This window comes from Dysidea avara, chromosome 1, assembly GCF_963678975.1.
Source record: "Dysidea avara chromosome 1, odDysAvar1.4, whole genome shotgun sequence".
Classification (NCBI taxonomy): domain Eukaryota; kingdom Metazoa; phylum Porifera; class Demospongiae; order Dictyoceratida; family Dysideidae; genus Dysidea; species Dysidea avara.
Genome location: NC_089272.1, coordinates 56,668,738 through 56,691,655, shown reverse-complemented (window position 1 = coordinate 56,691,655; position 22,918 = coordinate 56,668,738). Strand labels below are relative to the sequence as shown.

The 22,918-nt window shown below is 38.6% G+C and overlaps 2 protein-coding genes across 3 annotated transcripts in view; one reads left to right on the top strand and one right to left on the bottom strand.

Annotated features, from left to right (window-relative positions):
• LOC136236942 (uncharacterized) overlaps positions 1–15,333 on the bottom strand; it is a 32,271-nt gene extending 16,938 nt beyond the window's left edge. The window contains exons 1-3 of one of the 2 annotated variants that reach the window (XM_066027181.1): positions 15,260–15,327; positions 9,083–9,296; positions 619–743 (exon numbers count right to left, since the gene is read on the bottom strand). The gene's annotated coding sequence lies outside the window, so the exon portion shown is untranslated. Of the gene's footprint in view, positions 1–618; positions 744–9,082; positions 9,297–15,259 lie in introns of both variants that reach the window. The other variant, XM_066027177.1, reaches the window with a different exon arrangement.
• Positions 15,314–22,918, top strand: part of LOC136237025 (DDB1- and CUL4-associated factor 8-like) — a 34,458-nt gene continuing 26,853 nt past the window's right edge. The window contains exons 1-2 of the mRNA XM_066027280.1: positions 15,314–15,427; positions 21,465–21,573. Coding sequence (XP_065883352.1) covers positions 21,482–21,573 — 92 coding nt within the window. The 5' untranslated portion in view covers positions 15,314–15,427; positions 21,465–21,481. The remainder of the gene's footprint in view (positions 15,428–21,464; positions 21,574–22,918) is intronic.

The window sequence follows — 22,918 nt, the reverse complement described above, 5'->3', positions numbered from 1 at the left end:
ACTGATAAAATCAGAAATAGTTAAAGTATTTAAAATCTACTTCATCTTCCTGTGGTAAAGAAAAAAAGATAGGTTTAAAAAAGCCCCAAAGCCGGCCTATACAAATACAAAAGGAAGTGAAATCTAATCCAAAACAGCCAAGCTGTAAAAAACGAGTGTGGCTCTCAAAAAGGCTATGGTGAAAAAATATGTGAAATACAAGGTGGCGGCCAAGAAACAGTTGTGATGGTAGGTTAATGGTAAAGATTTTAATAATGATAATTCAGGTGAATTTTGTGCCAAGACCAAGTGGTACCAAATTCACCTGAATTGTTGTTATTAAAATTTTTACCATTAACCTACCATCACAGCAATTTCTTGGCCGCCACCTTGGATTTCACATCTTTTTTACCATAGCCTTTTTGAGGGCTGCACACTTTTTTACAGCTTGGCTGTTTTGGATTAGATTTATATTACAGCTAGACAAATGTTCACAAGGTCTTACTCTGTGCTTTACATATCTAAACATACATAACAGAACAACTGCATCACTATGTAAGACATCACAATTATTCATCTAATGAAAACATTAATCTACCCACAAATAAAAAGGCACACACACACGTATACGGACCATACCATCCTCATCATTCTTTGATGAAGCATTCACTATAGTTTTATCAAATCCCAATGACTGCAAGCTTTTTCTATGGCAGCCTTTGATGTAGCAACATCTGATGTTCTCAACTCCTTAACCAACTCATCTGTGAATGCATAGATGTAAACGATTGAAGGAGAGCACACAATTATGCAAACTACTAATTTAGTATGGACGATTCAGGCACGCAAACATGTTTACAACATAAAAACATGCTTGTTCCAGTACAAAACCATTGGGAATGAACAAATGTTCACCTCTTTGATATTACTATATTTAGCAGGGGCTCAGGTGAACGCGTACCAGCTATATGTATATGTGACCGAATTTGTGAAAAGGTACCTTTTCCACACATTTTACATACCAGCAACCAAACTGATGTGACACTTGACTCCTTATACTGATTAACTTGCTCTTAGCATTAAAATGCAGCCAGATACTGTAGCTACACTGATGGAAAGTTTCTATCATGATCAAAAAGCCATGAAGTTTCAAAATTCAAAAAATGGGTCAAATTTTGTGTGTGAAAAAGGTACCTTTACGCAAATCCAGTCACACATAAAAGCTTCATGCATAGTATAATATGTAGTTGTATTCATGCCCTCTAATAATATCACTTCATTAGTCTCAATGTGTCTGGAAAACCAGGGTTGCATTTTGCTCACATCATATACTGCATATTTGCATTCATTAAAAATCTAGTTTGAAGAATGATTCATAGTGTGCAAGACTTATTTTGTGCTCCATAAAACTGCAGCTCTTTTCTATATAGGCGGTGGGGACGGGGGTCCAGGGGGGCCATGCCCCCCCCCCCCCCCCCACCCCCCAATTTTATGGGACACTGTTTGCAAGAAAAGCTCTGATAGAACAGTCAGAGGATCTGGATACTCTAATAGAGCAGTCACAGTATTCAGAGAAGCAGTGTAGCAAGCTACTTAGTATGTATGTGTAGTTATAAAGAGATATAATTGGTGGAGAGCAGCTATTGTCAGCAGGCTGTCAAATTTTTTTTTGGTCTTCAATATACAGCTAGCCTGGCCCCCTCACTCTTTGGCCTGCCTTGGATTGCAACATCAACAACAAAACGCATAAAATGTGACTGGGCCTGTGACTACACCCAGGGCTGCCCACAGGAGGGGGGGGAAACTGGGGCATTTTGCCCCGGGCCCTAGCCTGAAAGGGGCCCCTGGTGCGCCCATCAAGGGCCCCTTGAATATCTGTTTAAAAGATCGATATACTCTAATAGACAGTGTTGGGAGTAACGCGTTACATAAGTAATGCGCTACGTAATATTATTACTTTTGTGGCAACTAAGTAATATAACGAAATACACAATAAAAATGAGTAATATAACTCAAGTTATTTTACTTACAAATGTGACGTGTTACCTAAGTAATATAGTTACTGTAACGAGTCTAATATTACGTAATATAGACATTGAGAACTAGTATTAACTTTATAGTCTAGTATTACCATTAGACATTGAGAACTCTGTAATGGCCATCGTGTCGTGCCCACTACAGAGTTCTCAATGTCTAATGGTAATACTATCAATATTTGTAGTATTAAATGTACGAAATTTCTAGGCAAGACAATTGGTATTTCTCCCACTGCTACTCGTAAGCTGGCCTCTGACAACATCAAACAGCAAATCTTATTGTATCTCCAGCGTATTGACAACTGTTCTATTAGAGGGGAATACAAAGTGTGGATCCTTAAAAACTTTGTTACATCTGTTCTTCACTTTCATATTGCTGTGGAGAGGCTTACAATGTCATCCATTCAATCTGCTCAATCATCTGTGCTGAGGTTTGTGAAACAGTGGCTAAATTTACCTCATAATCGCACTCCAGGAACTGTTTTCCATCCTGATGTTTTAAACCTTCCTTTCTTGCCTCATCTCAAGGAATCTGCTAAGCTATCTTATATCCTGGCTGTTGAACGCTCTGTTGACCCAATTATTGTTGAATTGCGGCATTCTCTCTTGTCTAATGTCTTTCAGGATGCACCAGATGTTGTATTTGATGCTCTTTCTGCTGCTAAATCTTCAGTTTCTAACATCCATTTCTCTACTTTTAAAAGCAAGGCTCGTACCAGTTTACAGTCCTCTCATGTTCACTATTGGAATTCCACTCTTGAACCATTGACTGTACAGAATAAATTCCTGGATATAGTTGCCCTAGAACAAAATTGTCCCTTGTGGAAGAGATTAATGTATGGTTTACCTGAAAAGCAACTTTCTTTCTTATTGCATGCCGGTTGTGACACCTTACCAACACCTATGAATCTGGCTCGCTGGAATATAATCACTAGTCCAGTTTGTACCCTTTGTCACTGTGCTCAACCAACAACTAACCATATTTTAACTGGTTGTTCCATTGCACTTGATCAAGGCAGATACACTTGGCGTCATGACTCTGTTCTGCAGGTTCTTGTTTGCAACTTTAAGAAAGATTTACCACCATGTTATAATATTTATGCACATCTTCCTGGCCACCAGGCAAGTGTTAGTCCCCCAAGTACCATTCCACCTCATATTACATCTACCTTAAGCAGACCTGATCTTGTGGTAGTTTCCACAAATTCCATCATATTATTAGAACTCTCTGTGGTTACTAATACTGAACATCACCTTTTAGCTGCAAGGAACCGTAAAGAAGATCGCTATGGTTCATTACTGACTGACCTTCAACAGGCTGGATTTTCAATTAATCTTGTGACAATTGAGGTTGGCTGTTGGGGCCCTTTCATGCCACAGACTGTCTCTAAACTAAGCGATGTATGCCATCTACCGAAGAATACTATTCGTTGTATTCTTCAGCAAGCAGCTCGTGTTGCAATCTCCTGTTCATATAGGATCTTTAATTCCCGTGCTTCCACTACTTGAGATGTAGTTGATCTGTTTACCTGTTCAGAAGCCATGTATAATTGTTTAGTTTTGTATGTAGTTTTTTTTTTTTTTGGTCTTGCCAGGGCTCCATACTTTTTAGTAATAACTTGGTAACCCTGAGACTGGACTCCTGACCCCTTGTAATTATTTGTTCATGTAATTGTCAATTATTATGACGTTTATCTATCTCTAATTACTACAAGTAGCGAAGTTACTAATCTCGTTAGTTATCTTCTGAGTAACGCATAGCCACAACGAAGCAACGAAGCCTACTGAATGAAACTTATTCACCAGCTTCTTACTTAAAACCAAGATTTGCACATTGTCCAACAACACAATCATGTCACGTGATAAAGTGGTAGTTTCACACGTGGCAGCTTAAGGCTGTGGACACAAAGTAATATAATATGTAATATTATTATAGTTACTTTATTTTATGAGTAATATGTAACTGTAACTAAATAGTTCAGTTGCAAGTAATATGTAATATGTAACTAGTTACTTTTACAAAGTAACTTTCCCAACACTGCTAATAGAGCAGTCAGATCTTGATATTCTAATAGAGCAGTCACAGTCAGAGGAGCAATGTGACAAGCTTATAAATAAGGAGATATAGTTAGTGAGGGTAGCTATTGTCATTGTCAGTATGTAATGACTTCTTTATTTTTTGGTCTTCCACTTAGGGTTGGGAGGTATTTAGGTATTAGTAGTTAAAAAGGTATTTTTCAGATACCAAAGTGGTTTTCTAAAAATACCGAATACCGAATTTGATGTAGTAATTAATTTTTGGTGGACCATACGTACATGAAGTCAAGCCCCATACAGCCATGTTTACGCTGTGGACAAGCACAGAGCTGTGAGTGCATGTTGAAGTATTCACTTACTTTTTGGGATACTTCAAAACTTACTTTGTGGCACAATATTATTGTTGTTTCATTTGTTTCTTTTAAAAAATGTGGGTATAAGTGCAAATCATAGCTTACCAAGTTTAAAAGGTATTTAGTGATACCGAGGTATTTTTCCTAATACCGTACCGTTCTTCAAAAATGCAATACCGTCCATCCCTACTTCGACTTACAGCTAGGCTGAAGTTGTGCATTCAGAGTGGAACCCTCCTTTCCCCTGGGGCCCCACTTTAACTCTTTGTACTGGGCCCCTTAATTTCTTGGGCAGCCCTGACTACACCCTGCCACACAACAGGTCATATCTCAATACTGGAATAGAATATTTGCATTCTGTAACTTGTAGCATGACAATAGCATGATGTTATGGGTCATGAACATTTGAAAAAGTCATAGATAATGTACGTCACATGGATTGGAAACGCCCATATTATTTACATAGTGACGTCATGGGCTATCCTCGTTTCGCTGCGCGTAAACTTTATGGCCTCGACAGGTGGAAGATTTCGCTGTACTTGTAACCAGCAAATTAGTGTTTGTTGTTTACAGCTGGGTTAGTTGCCGCCTACACTAATTGGAGGCTGGACTGGGTAGGGACGCTGGAGAGCAGTAAACAATAGTGCAAGAAAATTCAGGTTCAAAGGTGAAATATGGTGTTTCAAAACGGTTGTGCAAATTTCCTGAAGAAACAGAAAGTGTAGCGTTGTTTCTTTGCTGCTGTTTACACCACTTGTAGCAGGTAGAGTGTAATAGGTTAGCTAGATATTCACTGCTTCGCTGTATATTTCCACTGCTTCAATAAAACTTCAGAAAACAAGCACTACTTTGTGCTATTGTTTAGCTCAAGCTGAGCAGTACTGTAGCTTAAAATTTATTTCAATGTATCACACATTTCTTTGGTTGTGTAAATGCGGTGACGAGAAGTTGGCTAATAGTACTGCTGTTGAATTATTAGCTGGTGCGTATCTGCCATTGTCACGTGTCGCAAACAATATTTCTCTCAGTACCCACAGACACGCTGTGTTCTTGTTCAGTACACAACGCAACACACTAAACAATGTAAAAGGAATGTCCACGCCTTTGAACCGGCCTTTGAACCGGCCTTCAAACAAGCAAGAGAAAGCCAAACAGCCACTCAACAAATTTCCCAATGTATTGGTGCACCGTAACTAGAATAGGAAAATAATTTAACGGGCGTTTCCAATCCATTAGGAACGCATACATTATCTATGATGTAATAGTGGATACCACTATTGTGGGTCTAAACCGAGTGGGTGGTGCATGTGTATCATTTTAAATCTCCCTTCAACCCTGGAGAATCTTGTGAGGATATTTCTAAGATAAGTTGCATTAGACCAGCATTTTACTTTATTATTAATGGTCCCAGTAGGGTATACATATCATGGGATGACTTATTGCTGAGTGCTATGAACTAGTAAAGTTTAATTTGTATATAATAGTGATAGTAAAAAATCAATTACAAGTACTTAAAAACAGTCATCTCCTTTTGACAAGTATTGTCAATCAAAGTGCTGAGATATGTCAAACACCTATATTTCTTATTTTCTGCATAACATTGGTCACGTAACAAACAAGGTATTTTGTGGCCTCCTTTATATTACCTGAAATTTTGCCATTAAAATTTGGATTTAAAAAATATGAATTCTTTGAAATTTGGATTAAAATATGAAGTTTGATGGAAATTTCATCAAGGATTTTCCAAGTGATTGACCCCTTGTCTTCAAGCACATTTATTGATTAGATTTAGTAAGGGCATCACTGGGTGATACAATATCATAAGTATCAATACCACTGATACAATACAATTCAAAGTGAGTATATTTTCTCAATACCCTAAAGAGTCAATACCGACACTGCATGATCACTTTAATAATTGCTTTTCCCCTAAATGTAGCAACAACTTGAGGCAATCAATAACAGTACATGACTGCTTTATTACGGTATTTTGAAAGGTGCTAGGGCTTTGCTATGCACCCTATGAAATAAGATTGGAAGGGCTTCAACATGTAGTTAATGTTTATGCACACGAGTTATTCAATTACCTAACACTTGACTCCCTCAGTGTTTCCTTCTATTATAAACAGTGTGCTCCATGATCCGTAATTTGTTACAGATACCTAGCTACCTAAACATTGATGGAGGTGGTGATGGGAAACAAGGACATTAGCAGGGCTTATGAGTTATGATAACAGTCGGACAACAGACAAACTCCTGACAAGTAACCCATTTTGCAACCACAATTGGATTTGGCAGGACGTTTTGTCCTTTCTAAGTGTAAGGGAAAGCTTACTCTCTGAGCTGTTTATTCTACTAACAATGACTACCAGTTGCATTGCTACATTCTTGCAAACCAAGGGAGTGACCACAAGTCCACAAATATACCAATGTCAACCCTCTGCATGCATGGTGTACTGAAACCTAATAAAAGTAGCTATACAACAATTTTGTGGTTATGACAAACAACACTCAGGCTACTTGGCAGCACAACAAGCAAAGTGCAGTGCATTTGTGTCTACACAGTGTATCAGTGTGTCCAGTCAACTTCATGTTTATCCGACCAACTGCAAGTTTGTCAGGGGAAATTTTTCATGACACATAAAAAATTATAAGTGCTGCATTAGTATATTGTAAATGGCAGAAATTGAAATGATTAGCTATAAATTATGAACATGATTAAAAGCACTGCACCCAACCCTTTGCATCTATTTATTTATTATTGATACTATGCAGGCCTCCATTAGGAAGTATAAAGCACAGATACACACAAGAAAACATACATAAGCACAAAGCGTACAACATTTTAGTCTATAGCTGGGCTAATAAAAAAATTTTCTACAATCCTTTTCTTAAAGTCATCTATATTGCTTGCTTCAACGGCAGTAGCTGGGAGCATAAATTAAGGGTCTGGTGAAAACATAGCACACAACCGTTGTGCAGCCAGTCAACAGAATAAAGAATACATTTAACTTCAGTTGGTACTGGTCACCTCGGGAAACAAAAATTAAAAAGTACAAGTGCACTGAGACTAAACCATGAAGGTAAGGTTGAAAGGTTTCTATAACACAGGTCGCCAGTTGTATGTTCATCAGACCCTTAAGGGTTGTCTACTTTAATAGTACATAAATCCTTTGATGTGCTGTAAACCAAGATACTTGCACTTCTGCCTTGATTTTTACGTTCAAGCATAGATAATCGAGCCATATGATCGAACAAAGTTCTGGTATCACCATAGATAATATATGCGCTATGGTACCCAGTGTGCAAAATAACTTTTCAGACATGTCCTGTCGTACTGTCAGGGCATTGTGAAATTTGAGTGGACATCAAGCAAGTAGACCGGAAATTTAACTTTTATTGTTTCTCCTTTCCTGTGTTTCTACCACGGCCGCCAATGTACTGTAGAGCTGATTACTTATTAACCATTCACTGATAGTACAGCATTTTAAAAGGTAGCTGCTGGCCACATGAAAGGGTTTCTTTGGAATCGATTGGGCCTTTGTAGGAAAGGAGTAATAAGGACTTCAGTCAATGCCTTCTATTTGCCTTAGAATGATATAGCTAGCTAAGCTTTGCTTATGCTGCCTGGCTTAGAATATATAGTGGCTCTATCCCTAATATGAACAGATGCACTGATGCCTTGTTCATTCTAACTTAAAAACTGGTTGTGCAGGTGATCATGGATACCACAAGTAAAAGTTACTAATTGTAATCAGGTTATAAATACATTTTACTACTGTAGTACAGGTGACTGAAAGAAGTAGGCTGGCACAACATAGTAAATTGTTAACCTCAGAGGTTAACTTGGGCATGCCTTTGTGGTCAGTACAAGCCAAAAATACATAACTTAATTACATGTCAATACCATCATGTCTGGCCTCCCTCCTAGCCCAATTGCTAACATTATCAACTTTGAAGGGACAGTATTTCCGGACAAATTCAAATTATGGCCTGACACCTGGTGTAATTGACTGGAAATTGTCCAGTGTCCGGACGTTATTTTGCACACTGGGTACCGTATAGCCTAATTATTTCAAGGGGCAAATATTTCAAGGTTGAGCAATGTTGCTAAAAATAAAAATTTCGCGGATTTGCAAACACTGCCAAAATTTATTACACTTTAACTTCTCTCCAGCGTCTCCAAATCACAGGAATAGGGGGTAATGTACCAGAAGTTGGGAGAATGGGATGACGTGCCGTTGACTTTGGAATGTTAACAATAGACCATTGGTAATCTGGCTATCACGTGAGATCACATGACTTCAAGCTAACCAAGGTCATGCATGTCTTAATCCCAAAGTAATGATCAGGGTTTTTACCCCTATTTAGTGGGGACCTACATACCCATACAAGTTAGACAGAAGATCTAGCATTTGTCCCCACTAGAAAGGGCCCATGAAGCACTCATCCATTCACCCACACAAGCAATCACTGTAGGTGATTGTACTTAGACGTCCCTCCAAATACAATTACCATTATGTTTAATCATTGCCACAACCAACATTTGCCTCGGTTTCTAAAACCATGAGGAGCCAATCCTGAAGTTAAACATGATACCCTCAAAAAACTGTCTTGCAGAGACTGAGGTGTTACAACATACGTGGGACAATGCATAACAGCTTAAGTTCTGCTTACGTTACTGATCCATTTAGACACTATATGAATACTTCTTTCTGATCCCTTATAACTCTACCAAGCGCACCTTGATAAAGTCCCGAGACTCTGCTACAAGCTGAGGAGGCCTATCTAGTCCAAGTGTACAGCTCAGTACTTGAGGTCTGAATAGTAGGGTTTTCACCTAAACCAGTTGTAACTGTGTTAATTAACTGCCCTCTTCTACTGCTGTGTCCTGTGTAAAAATAAATAAATTAAACTGCATTGAAGGCTTGTTAGAGTTTCAGTCAAGTTAGTTGTATTCTATAAAGGAAGAAAATCCATCCCTCCTGGAGGAGACTGAGTGTGGTGCTCGACTAGACATTGGGTGGCCTGCAGTTCAAATCCTGGGGTAGGAGGGATTTTTTTCCTTTCTTTGGCCCTTTTCTGTTTCACCTTATTGTTAGCTAGGTTAAGTAATCATTTAAAGTCTCCAGTTCTTGTTAGGTTAGGTAATCCAAAGGCTGCAGCACATGTTGCTGTCAGACCTTCAGTGCTGGTCACTGTAAAGTACTAATAATAATAAATACTTAGGTTTAAAGGAAGAAAATCCATCCCTCCTGGAGGAGACTGAGCGTGGCGCTCAACTAGACATTGGGTGGCCTGCAGTTCGAATCCTGGGGTAGGAGGGATTTTTTCCTTTCTTTGGCGCTTTTCTGTTTCACCTTATTGTTAGCTAGGTTAAGTAATCATTTAAAGTCTCCAGTTCTTGTTAGATTAGGTAATCCAAAGGCTGCAGCACATGTTGCTGTCAGACCTTCAGTGCTGGTCACTGTAAAGTACTAATAATAATAATAATAATTCTCCCCCTGAAATTAAACATCTTGAGGGTTTTCTCTTCTTGCAAGGAATAACAATGCAGAAGAGTCAGCATCTATCCTTTCCAGATTAACTTGTATGTCCTTGAGCTGAAATGAACTGCTCAAAAAGCCAAAGATAAAACTAGTGGTTGTCCACTGTAAATAGTGTGTAGCTTAGATGGTCTTAACATTGGTGTTGCCGATATACTGACTTAGTTCTTTCACTGGAATATTACTCGGGTAAAGGGGTAACTTTCTGATTAAACTGGGACTATCCTGTAGGCCTTCTTACAAGCAGTGAGCCTTTTGCTATTATGTATCTGGGGAGCCAAGTACTCCAGCAGCTCTGTACTTAATTCATTTACACTGTACTTCATTTACACTACACTATCCTCACTTGGAGAGAAAATGTTGGATATCAAGTACTGCTTTCATGGCTTATTTTTCTAAGGAATGAGACCCACTCGGCAGCAAGCCTCTAGATCTACACATCTTGCTCCCTTTGACGGTGTAGTTCCTCCATTCTTTTAGGTGACGTCTGTCTAAATACTCATTGTGATATGGGGATCGTAACAGTAGGGCATGAGTCTGTTGACCGCCACACAGGACCTAATAAAGCTGATCCTGAACCTTGTGTATTCCCTTAATTACGTATACAATGAGCAAACCCTGCTCTGGATGTCCTGCTAGCTCTCTAGTTTTAGGCCCTTGTGTGATCCATATATCTATACTTCCATGCCATTAGTGGAGATTTGTGGCCCTGAGATTGATAATACGGAAAAAAGGATCAAACGTTACACACCACAAAAGTGGAGAGGTAGTCCTTCCCCTTGTAGACTGAACCCCATTGATTTCACGTTCCTTCTAAAGTGAATTACCTAAGGATTAAAAGAAAATGATAATAATTTTGGAAAGAAGATGTGACCAATGAGGGATGGCCTTATCTCAAAACACAAGGCCAGACAGTATGCTGAGCTGCAACAATAACATTGTGAATTTCACAGTCCATGCCAACAAACTGACATTCTTTCTGAAAAGAAAAACATCAATTAGACTACTTTGCGTGCTTAAAACACTACATTGGTAATTATAACATGTCTGGTTCAGTATGCTATAGACTATTTGAGTCAACAATGCCTGGACTAGATGTCTCTCTAGTTTTGCAGGACAAGAGGGTGTGCACCTCCCGGAAGACAGTTGGGGGAGGACAAAGGCCAAGACGCTAACTGTCAAAAGACCTTTGTGTGATCCACACATTCACACCTTCATGCCAATTTGCAGCTCCAAGATTAACAATAGGAAAAAGGATCAAAATTTACATACCATAAAGGTGGAGAGGTAGTCCTTCCCCTTGTAGACCAAACCCCATTGATCCCATGTTCTTTCTAAAGGGAATTATCTAGGGATTAAAATAATAAAGTTGGAACAGACCAAAGAGGAACATAAGACCACTGAGGGATGACCTTGTCTCGGATTGAATTTTTAATAGTATGCTGCCCTGCTGATAAGAGAAATTGTCTATGTGTTTAAAGCACTGATTTATGGTGATAAAATTTCCAGTATGGTTAGACATACACCTACCATGTGGATGAATCACATCTTAATATAGTCTGTTGTGACAATTTTCTAAGGGCACTACAGCTTCAAGTGCAGCCCTCTGCAACATTATCTTGCCCTCAAGTGGTCTTGTGCAATAGCTTATTTGTAACAGAACTCGTAACTCGATGCTCAGGTTTAGCTGGATTATGGCATGCTCAGACCGAGGGGTAGGTAACCACCTGAAATTTCATTGATCATCTCTGAAATTATTTCTGAAAGATGAAATATTGCCTGAAATTTATGCAGTTTGAAAGATGAAATTTCACGAACAGGAAAATGTAACAAAAATTTACAGAATTTTACAGGGTCTGACATTTACGGATTTACTAATTTTGTAATTACTGAATTTTACGGAGAAATTAAGCTGAATTTGTCTTTGAAAGATGAAATATGGGCAGTCATCTTTGAAATTTCATAGACAATTTTGGCTCGTTACCTACCCCTCGGCTCAGACTTTGACCATACCTATTGAATTGCATAACTCTGACCTTCCGCTATGTTTTCAAATACTATCAACCCTGTGACTCCAGTAATGAAGCACATTTACCTTTGTGCCATGTAGGAAACACTCCTGCCATACCATACCATGCCTATGCAAGAGGATGATTATCCCTCTGCAGATACACTTTATATTTTGTGAAGAAAGCACCTCCCTACATCACTATGGATTGACGACAGATAAACCTGTCTGCACCACATGTAGGAAGCTCCCCCTACATATTCACAATACTGCCTCACTCCTGTTTTGGCTATAGCTCTCTCTAGCTCTTATGAGGCACATTTACTTTTTACCTTTAAGAGCTGTGAAACTGGGCCAAAAGGCAACAAGTCATTATACATTAAGCTGAATCCCACAACAAGTGGGATATCTATGAAAAGAGTACCCAAACCAAATCTTTCGGGTGAAAATATTAGAGATCAGTTATTTGATTATGATAAAAATATATAATAGCTGATAACTGAATTAATAAAAATAACTGGTTGTTGAATGATCAGTTAACTGGCTAAGTTTCACAGCTCTTTGTGCCAGGTAGGAAAAACAACTACCATACCATAAGGTGCCCGTGCCAAAAAATAAATAAACATAACTGTCTGCACTACTGCAGACATACTTTGTATTTGACGAAAAAAGCACCTCCCTGCACCACTAGGGATTGACAACAGAAAAACCTGTCTGTATGAGAGCTGCACCATGTAGGATACCCCCCTACAATAAATTAATTCTTTTGGGGCACATTTACCATTATGCCAGGTAGGAAACACACCTACCATACCATAAGGTGCCTGTGCCAAGAAAATAACCATCTGCACTGCAGATACACTTCGTATTAAACAAAGAAAGCACCTCCCTGCACCACTAGGGATTGACAACAGAAAAACCTGTCTGTATGAGAGCTGCACCATGTAGGATACACCCCTACAATACTCCACTCCTTAATTAGTGGGCTAGCTCTATTTTTATGGGGCACATTTATAGTGATGTGCAATACGCCTGACAGAGCGTATCCGTATCTAACAGCTATGAAGTCAATGATGCAATATGGTACATTTTTCTAAAAATGCGATTAAATGTGTGGGCTGCTAGTAAGTTTTCATAGCTAAGTACCAGCTATTCCTCCATTGCAGTTATATAACAAGCTTTAAAAGAGTTCAGGAAAGTGGTAAGCAGCCAGTTCATATTTAATTCATGGGCGGCTGATAATTTTTCATGGTTTAATACCAGCTATTAGCCCTCTGCACTTTTATATAACTAGCTTAAAGAGTCTAGGAACTGGTAAACAACCAAGCTACACTGTTAACTTGCACAAAACCAGACCTTCACATTTCTGTGATTGTGCAATAAAATATCAATACACAAGCATGATATCGATGTCGTGAAACAGCCAAAATATTCCGATGCTCTTATATATATATCGATATGCATCGCACATCACTACACCTTTACCAATATTCCAGGTAAGAAACACATCTACCATACCATAAAGTGCTTGTGTCAAGAGAATAACCATCTGCGCTGCAGATACACTCCGTATTGTACGAAGAAAGCACCTCCCTGCACCGCTAGGGGTTGACAACAGATCAGCCTGTCTGTATCAGAGCTGTACTACTATGTAGCCTACTTTCACATCAACAATTCCCCCTGTGAGGGCCAGCTCTCTCTTCCTATGTAATGTAAAGGATATCCCTGCAATACCATCTCTTCCTGGTGTGCTAGGATTGATTTACTAGCACCAGGTGTTGCATTCAAGTACAGCACAAGTACGTTCTAAATGGTAGTTTTCCATACCTTCTCTCCAATGTAATCATAGATAAAACTACAAGTAACCATTTTTATTCTATAGTAACCACTAGATTATTCCAATGGGGTACTGAGGTAATCTTCTATGAAGTATCACATAGAAAATTGACCGCCCATTTCAACCTTCGGGATTGTACAGCTAGCTTATCTCTGCTGATAAACTCCACAATTTCAAAAACGTGTCAATCCATAAAGTATTACATTTCTATGTATACATCTTTCACAGTCAACTTTTGTATTCCAACATATACAAAATTTTGGGCCATAGAATATTTATCTTTCTAAAACAGCAATTTCAGGGGTTAATCTGCACAATGTTTAGGATGTTACCTACCCCTTGAATCAGTTTTTTTTCTTCTCTTTTACACAGGGTACTGCTATTAGCTCACCTCAAAAGGACTGTATACCACTCCAGAGACTGCACTCAGTGCACTGTGTAAAGGAACTTGAAATAGCCAACGGGTAAATTTTTCAATAGAAAATGTTGCTAGCCGGGGCAAGCCGATGATTTGGTTTCTTGCCAGAATGTTGCTAAGAGCGAGCCTTTTGTCCCCACAAACTCTAGGCGGGTGCCTAACAATTCCACTAAGCCAATACCAACTTACACGCTCGGTCTCTGAAACTGAGCCACGCTCTTTAGCATTGGATATATGGCGGCTGCTGCTCAGTCCATGAATATGCAGCTACCCTCGCAACTACCCACACATCAGTGCAGCCTATATACAGTGAAACTAGTCTTACTAGCTAACTATAATTCCTTACTTGAGAGTATGGTGACTGCTCACAAGTTAGTGGCTTGTCACGCGCTGCTGCTGATAAAGGGTTCTGTTCAGTTCACCTCCTCAGTTTGGTTACCACTGAATTGCATGTTGCTGTATAGCCAGATGGGGCTGTGGACCCCGCAACTATAGCTAACATCATAGTCATCCTTACTGAGGGTTGCTGCTACTAGTGACTTTCCCTGGAAGGAGCTAAAGTAAACACAGCAGAGCTACTTTCCCTGCTGTTACTGCTGCTGTGTAGAATGCTACAACTGAGTGCCTGTCTAACTAATTTGACTAGTTTTATGCCCAGGTTTGCCTACTCAGATATTGACACTATTTGTTGTTTGTCTCCACCTTCCCATGGGCCTAATGCATAGTGTGCATATTTGCACCCATAGCAACCAGTAAACCTCCATGGCCATAGAGACACTTATAAGTTAACCCTGTTTAACCTTCAGTTAAACTTGTAATATGGAAGTCTAAATATTTCAAGGATAAAATGTTCGCTTATAACCCCCAAAACCGCGAAAATTTCCCCCTCGAACTATCACCTATATCTAATTGAAAGCGCCCTTTTGAGTAAGCGCGCAGTGTGATGATGTGTATTTGTGACGACTTACAAGCGAGCTTACAAGGCTGTCAACCTCGAAACCTGCACATTTCTACATATGCGCCATTTACTACATGCAGCACTTACCCACTTTGTCAACCTTGTTAAGGAATGACGTCAACGCGTCTTCTTCCTCGGACGTAATGACGTCTGTGAGCATCAATTAGAATGGATAATAGTCGTACGCGCAGGCGCGAGTCGATGCAAGAGTCGTTCCGCCAGAGTTCATTTGCCAACGATTTTGACGAAGTCTCGGTGAGTGTATGTGGATTTTATTGTGCGCTAAATAAGCCACATTTTTGTTAGGTCCCTTTTTGTTTATTAGTCTTTTTTTATACTTTGTTCAAGTGGAATGTTAAAAATAATCATAGATTGTGAAGTCGACATGAGCGTGTCCCCTCGGCTCTCCTTAACCAACCACACCGTTGGTGGAAAAAAATGTGATGTGTACACTCTTGTGTTTCCAGTGATGTGATTGGGTGGATGGACATGGATGTCAGTGAATCCGGGTGTAATATTTTATCATGAACCACAGTAGTGGTTCATAATAGAAGTCGCCCCTGTTCCTAATAGAACACTCAGCTAAACACCACCTTAGAAATCTCTTCCAACCTCAAAAGAAGCCTTAGAAGTTAATTTGGAAGACGTTTAGGTCTAAGGACCTGATAAAACTACTTATTTTAAAGAACTGAAATCTACTATTTTGTTCATCTTATTTTTTTCCACCGGGCTAGAGCAAAGTGTGAGTACTTTTGTGGGATAAAAGCTACATTACTTCTTGTAGGTTCACTTTGCAATTCTCTGCAAGAGAAACCAATCTGTTAATATGCGTTAATAAGCATCCAATCTATTCACATTAGCATGTTCATTTGGGTAGATAAGCTGCACTAAGAATGCTTCTGTATAAGTGTTTATTTGAGACCAAATAGAGATCTGTGTGTTTAAGATGCTGGCTTGTTTGACTCTTGTTTCTTTACTTTTTTCAGTGACCTCTATTCCCATGTTTTAATTTTTAGAATTATTTTTACACTAGTTTATTATCAACTTTACCAGTTAGGCACTAGAGAGTGAACACAGAAGGCAGAGTCTGTACGAAGTGTTTACCACTAGCCTAGCGAAAATCTTTGAGTAAAGTATCCTAAAGTGAAACGGGACAAATACCTAGAAGGGTTGAAAAAAGCCAACCCATTGTGACTTGATCCCGAGGGGTCTGACACTTCGTGAAATGTTGTATGCTCCTGTGGTAGAAGTTAGAAATCAAGCCTGTAACTTCCGTGTTTGTCTGTAGATTGGAGAAGTTTTTTCTGTAAATTATAGTTTATGTGGGCGTAAATCAGCAGAAATCAATCTAAAAATCAGAAGTCACAGTAGAAATCTCGTAAACCATTTTCGAAGTGTTGGACCCCTCGCTTGATCCACAGGCCACTTGGATTCTGGCCAAGTGCCACACTTCTATAATTGGAAGTGATTATTGGATGTTACAACTATTTTCAGCTTTGCATCTTTTCTCTTGGAGACCTGAATCTCTTCTGACCTTTCCTATGCACTGAATGTGTAGTCTGGTGGCTGCCGCTCTTTGGCATAGAGAGGAAGGGTCTGATCGCTGACAGTCTCATGCCCAGATTGCTGTTCCCTTTTGTAGGGGGAAGGTTACACCAGACCCTTGTCATTATTGTGACATTGATTTAAATTTTTTTTTTTTTGTATTTGGATGGGGAAACAGTGAGAATGGCACATCTGACAAGCACATGAAGTAATATCTAACAGGTACATTAGAATTTTAGTAGAGTAGGGACCATAGCATATCAATGAAACAAACTGGAATAGTGCACAATATTAAATCACAGTAAAACATAAGAAGTGTTGTATCCCTACTGTGCTCAAGATACCATAATGGAAATGCACAGTAGGGATATAACTGTGATTTATATTAATATCATGCATTACTCTAGCTTGTTTCAGTACTTTTCATTGATGTACTATGGTCCTTACTCTAGTTGAAAATTTTTGTGTACTCATTTTTTCTGTAAAATAAAATTATTATGACTGGTGAACCCACACATAATACATCAAAAGAAAAAATAATGCTGCTTTTCCCAACTATCAATTATCCTCTGAAAAGTGAAGTATCCATTACACTTTATTGTCAGCTATGTTCAACCCATTACACAGTATTACGAAGCAAGAGCTGTTCGAAAAGCACCTCTGTAGTCAAAGTAGCCACTATGAAAATACGGGCAATTTCTGTTATGAAGGGAAGCCATCACACGCTACTGCCAAATCAACACCTTTCGCTGTCAGCAAAGATAAATGGGATACAAAGAAGGACACCGGTAAGTCCATGAAGAATGCATTGTATGTACTGCAGTATGCCAAAAGGTATGTGTGAAGCTGAAGCGATGTCAAACAGTGAAAAAATCAAGCCCGTAGCCTTATAGTAGAGTAGCTTAGCAAAATTATTGTTACAGGGTGGATAAAAGCACCATTTTTGGTACACAAGTTCTTCATGGCGTACTTATCAATATTAGAAGGGGTGCCTACCAAACCTAAATATGTGTGGGCTGAAAACAAAATGGCCATCAAGTAGCCCCAGTATAGTACATTCACAGTATATCATACACTTGAGTATGGAGTGAAATGCACTTACGTAGTTTTCCTATTTTAAATTTTGCATTCAATATGTACACATGAGACTTAATTGTCAAATGAATTTGCAAATGGCACTGTGAGTTAACTTTTACATGTGTACAATTTGAGTAGTCTTCAGTTTTAAGATACATGTTCACAACCGCACTGTGGCCAATGCATCAACAGGCATTTGGACTAGTTAATAATACACAAATTTTGGCTCAAGCTGTAGCTCATGCATCAGTTTGGTAATGACTGTTAATGTTAGACCCATAAAGAAGACTACTCATTGCAAATTACATATATGCACTGAAAAGTCAAGTGTATGGTATACTGTAAATGTACTATATGCTGGGGCTACTTGATGGCCATTTTGTTTTCAACCCTTAATTGTGTCTTTAAAATACACAGTAAAAACAAAGTAGTGAAGGTCACTACTAATGTCAGCCACAATACTCACTGTTTTTGTGTAGTGACGTTCACTAACTAATTTTGTAGTGAAATGGTAGTGACATTCACTACTATGTAGTGAGGGTCACTACAAAAGAGTAGTGAACATCACTACAAACCACAAAAATAGTGGTGACCTTCGCTAGTTTGTTTTTACTGTGTATCTCATCATAAAGACAATACTAAATCTTTCATATTGCTGAAAGCTTTAAAAGGTGCTGGGAAAGATGCATGAAATTGTCTAGAATCTAGACAGCTTTCTCGGATGATTACTATGTACACTTGACTTGACACCAAACACACATTCCTGCTTTTTCCCTTGAAAGCAGGTTAGGTTGTAATATTGGAGAAGAGTCTGTACATAGGCTTTTTTTCAAAACTGCCTCAATATTTTAGAAAATTAATGTGCTCAGTGCCTAATTAGGCACTGAGTCACAAGTGTAGCTAATTAGACACACTATGCTACAATAAGATGGCTATGGCTTTTCAAGCATTTGCTTTGCATTGGTCTGCAAGCCTTTCCTGATTTGAATCGTGGGTTGCCTTGTAGACTGTCTATTCATGTGACACTGTGTTGTGTCATCTAAAATTGCATGGTGGTAAACTTGCATTCTGTATAGTCATAATAAGGTGGACCAACTCCAGGAGGTTGTAATCAATTACTACACTATCCATGACATGCAGTAGCTGAATGTACTTTTAAAAACTCAAAAAATGCTTACACACTAGAGTCCCCAACATAATAGGATTCTAGATCATCAACGTAATTATGTCACATGTAAATGTTAGTTGGAATACACCAAAAATTAAACTGTTACAATATTTACACTATGCTGTGTTACCATGAGATTGGAAAGTTTTAAGGGTAAACAAAAAAATCAGACTTACTGTACACTGAATAAACAACTTAAGAGAAGCCAAAGAAAGTGCTGCTTCCTTACCCCTATACTCTTAACATGCAGCAAGCCAGAGAGTGAGGGATAGGGTAACTCTGGAAATGAAATTACACAGTGAAGTTTGAATAATAAGTAAATTTGGATTCCATTCTAGGGTCTGGGGCCCAGGAATATTAGAAGGTCTGTTATAATTTTTAGACTGTTCTTACTGTGTTTTTACAGATAGATTAGCTGCAGCTTATCTAAGGAGATAATTATGTGTTAGTGGTTGACTGCTCTATTAGAGTATTTAGATTTTTTTGCTACAAGCAGTGACCAATAATAATGGGGATGTGGCATCCCTTCTAAAAATGGTCCTAATACTTCAGCAAACTTCAGAAAAAATGGTGCTTTTATCCTCTTTGTAAAGATTTCCTTAAAATTTGATGCTAAGCTACCCTATTATTAGCCATTATCAAGTTATGTTTGTCTGAAGGTATCCGTCAGTCAGTCAGTTAATCAGTCAGTCAGTCAGTCAGTCAGTCAGTCACTAGAAACTTCCATTCAATAATTTCTTTAAAAATTCCATGACAACTTGTTGAAAGCGTTTCAGGTTGATCTGAAGGCTTGTTTGGGCTTAGCTTTACCTAACCAATACTGCCTCATCATCATCAGGAAAAAGTGTGGCTGGTTTTTGGGTGATGTTTTTCATGGGCCACGCCCAAACCTTTGTGGTCCCTACTATACAGTACCATCATGCTGTATGATGAGTGGCAGCATCATGAGTGTATTGGTACCAGCTAGTGTACTTTTAGCTATCCATTTTATTGTTTTAAAGAGCACCCATTGGGAGCTACAAGCAGCCACAATCATATCACTTTCTTCGCAAGATTTCAAGTTTTACGTCACAAAATGTTTTGTGATTCCACTCTGCTATGGAGTACGGTACCACTCAAATGCAACGTCGTCTCGCGAGAGTGCGAGCGATTAAAAAACTTGCTAATTAAAGGGCATGGCAGCTGTTTCGCTCATGAGTATTCATCCTGTTTTGTTTGGGATGAATACTCATGACTAAAACAGCTGCCACGCCCTTTAATTAGTGAGTTTTTTAATCGCTTGCACTCTCGCGAGACGACATTGCATTTGAGTGGTACCGTAGGTACCACCAGACTACCAAGTGCATGTCATTGTTTAAAGGCACCCAAATACATGTATGACACTACTAGTATTCTGTCTGGAAGAGTGGCTAGACTTGGCTGGATATCTGTATTTGAGAATTTTATAATGGTGCAGAAATCTGCCAGACCAATCATGGACTTCCTACTTCCAGAGACATAACATTCTTAGCTTAAACAATTATAACGCATTACTCTGAGCATCCTACTGACAACACACAATTTCACAAGTCCAGTGGCAGCACTGGAGACCATCACATTATCTTGGACATTTGACAGGTGTTCTCTGGACTAAAATTACTGAAGTGAAGTATTTATTGGTCACCTCAATGTTGCATTACTTAATCACAAGTCTGTACAGATGTTCTAGTATGACAACAATAACAAGCAGAAGTCATGTGCACAAGATTTTGACCAATCAAATTCTTTAAACTTGAATCACGTGCATATGACTTCCACTTTACATCTGTTATTGTGCAAGAACTATCAGAATCTCTGTAATATCTGAAGTATTGGAAGACACACAACATGACCCTATAACTAAATCATTGACTACCCAGAAGTAGCCATTAAAATGATTGTTTGGGGGATGAAATAAAATATGTGGGCGATGTAATGAAATATAGCATTGTTGTGTTTACAAAATAAGTGTTTATCTATTTCACCTAGACAACCAATTGTACGTACAAGAGAAAGTATATCACCTCAATGTTCCCATGAAGCATGATCCAAATATGTAATGATCTTCGGAGAACATCACCCTTTGCTAGTCTTGTGCTGTGACAGCTTATACGTATCTGAATTCCTAACAAAACTATGTAACATTTTAAAGTATTGCTTAAAGCTTTTCTTCCCTCTACTGATGAGTATACGCTAGAGCTACGTGTAGCACGTAATAAAAAATTAAAATACTGTTAACTGTGAAGCTTGAATTTTGGATTCAAAGTTATGAAACCACTTGACTGTACTTATTCCTTGACTCTGTGTGTTGTGTGTAGAGTGTGTGTGTGTGTGTATGTGTGGCATGCGTGTGTGTGTGTACGTGTGTGTGTGTGTGTGTGATGTAGTGTGTGTGTTGGTATTAGTTTTATTAGTGTTGTAGAATAAGCAATGTACATACACACTTATATTCATTTAAGTTTATACCCAAACATATACTTTCAGAATGTTGATATGTGAAGATGATAAAAATCACAAAATTCCACTCTTCCATCTTCACTAATCCATCTAACACTGATTACTTTGCAATATCAGGCCAAGACCAATTTGCGTGGTAAGCACATCATGACTGTATCATTGTAAGGATGTGATGTAGTGTACTTAAGGTATGATACAGTGTGTACATTGTAGTGTAAGACTTGCCACAATACAAGTTATGGCCACTTTGTAGTAAACTGTAAATCAAAGAACTTTTTGGCAAACAACATACTATTTGTGTACTTTAGTCAATAAAGTTAGTTTGAACACAGAGGAAGCTTCAGATCCCATGGAACCTTTAACACATACCTAGACTGCATGTTGCTGTAGGTCCAAGTCGCCCATGGGTCTGAGATTATTAATTCTGTGTGTCAAGAGTCTGACCACTTTTGTTACGGTGGGTAAAGTTATCATTTTACTCATAGAATGACTTGTTGACAGTCTGGTTTTCATGGCTTCCCCTTAGGCCAATGTTATCCTATATTTTAAGCTAACGCATTCTTTTCTTATGTGTTGTAATTCATTGCTTGTTCTATGGTATAGTCAATTACCTGTGAGACTTGTTGTCTCCATGTAACACTGCTATAGGACTAGCATGTGTTCCATTTTCATGTGAAGTTCAGTATTATGGTGAAGTACCATCAGTGGTACTTTTGTTATTCTATTATTGGCCTTACAACAGGCTTCTTTCACCTTTGTTGGGAAGAATAACATTTTTTTTCTTTGTAAAAAACGGACTTAAATTCCAAGGTGTATTTTGTAATTTCATGATCCATTGGTGATTCTATTGATTGAGGTTCGCCATATTTGAGATACATGTACATTAGCAGTCTCATAACCAACTGTACAAAGCTGCAAGCATGAAATAAACACTAACACATCTACTGTTACTGCATCTCTGGTCTATTTAGTTGTAAAGTTTCTAAACTAGCAGTTATATTAAACAGATAATTCTATAACATCTGTGAGACATGGTAGGGTACTCAAGGCAGGTGTTCCGCTACCACCAGGAGGACCTGCCTCACAGTAGCTGAAGGTGTCAGCTATAGCCAAGTAAATGGCATGTAAAAACATACATAACTGGCACATAATATTTCAGAGTTGATTGCAATTTCTTGTCTTCACAGCTCATATAAATTCTCCATAATTCATAGTTCTTTGAAAACATTCCATCTTAGTGCCGATAGTCATTATGGATACTTGTACACCATAGAGCTGTGGTTCCCATAACCTCCACTGTCGGAAATTGTATTTATTTGAACTTGCCACTTGAGTACTTCAATACTTCTGGAATTTATGTGTCTTTTAATTTACTTGTTGTGCTTGCCACATGTCAGCTTAACTGTGCTAATTCTGGCTTGTTAGTTGGTATTTCATAGTTCAGACCTACATACTGTACATCTGCTAAAGGATGAAGACAG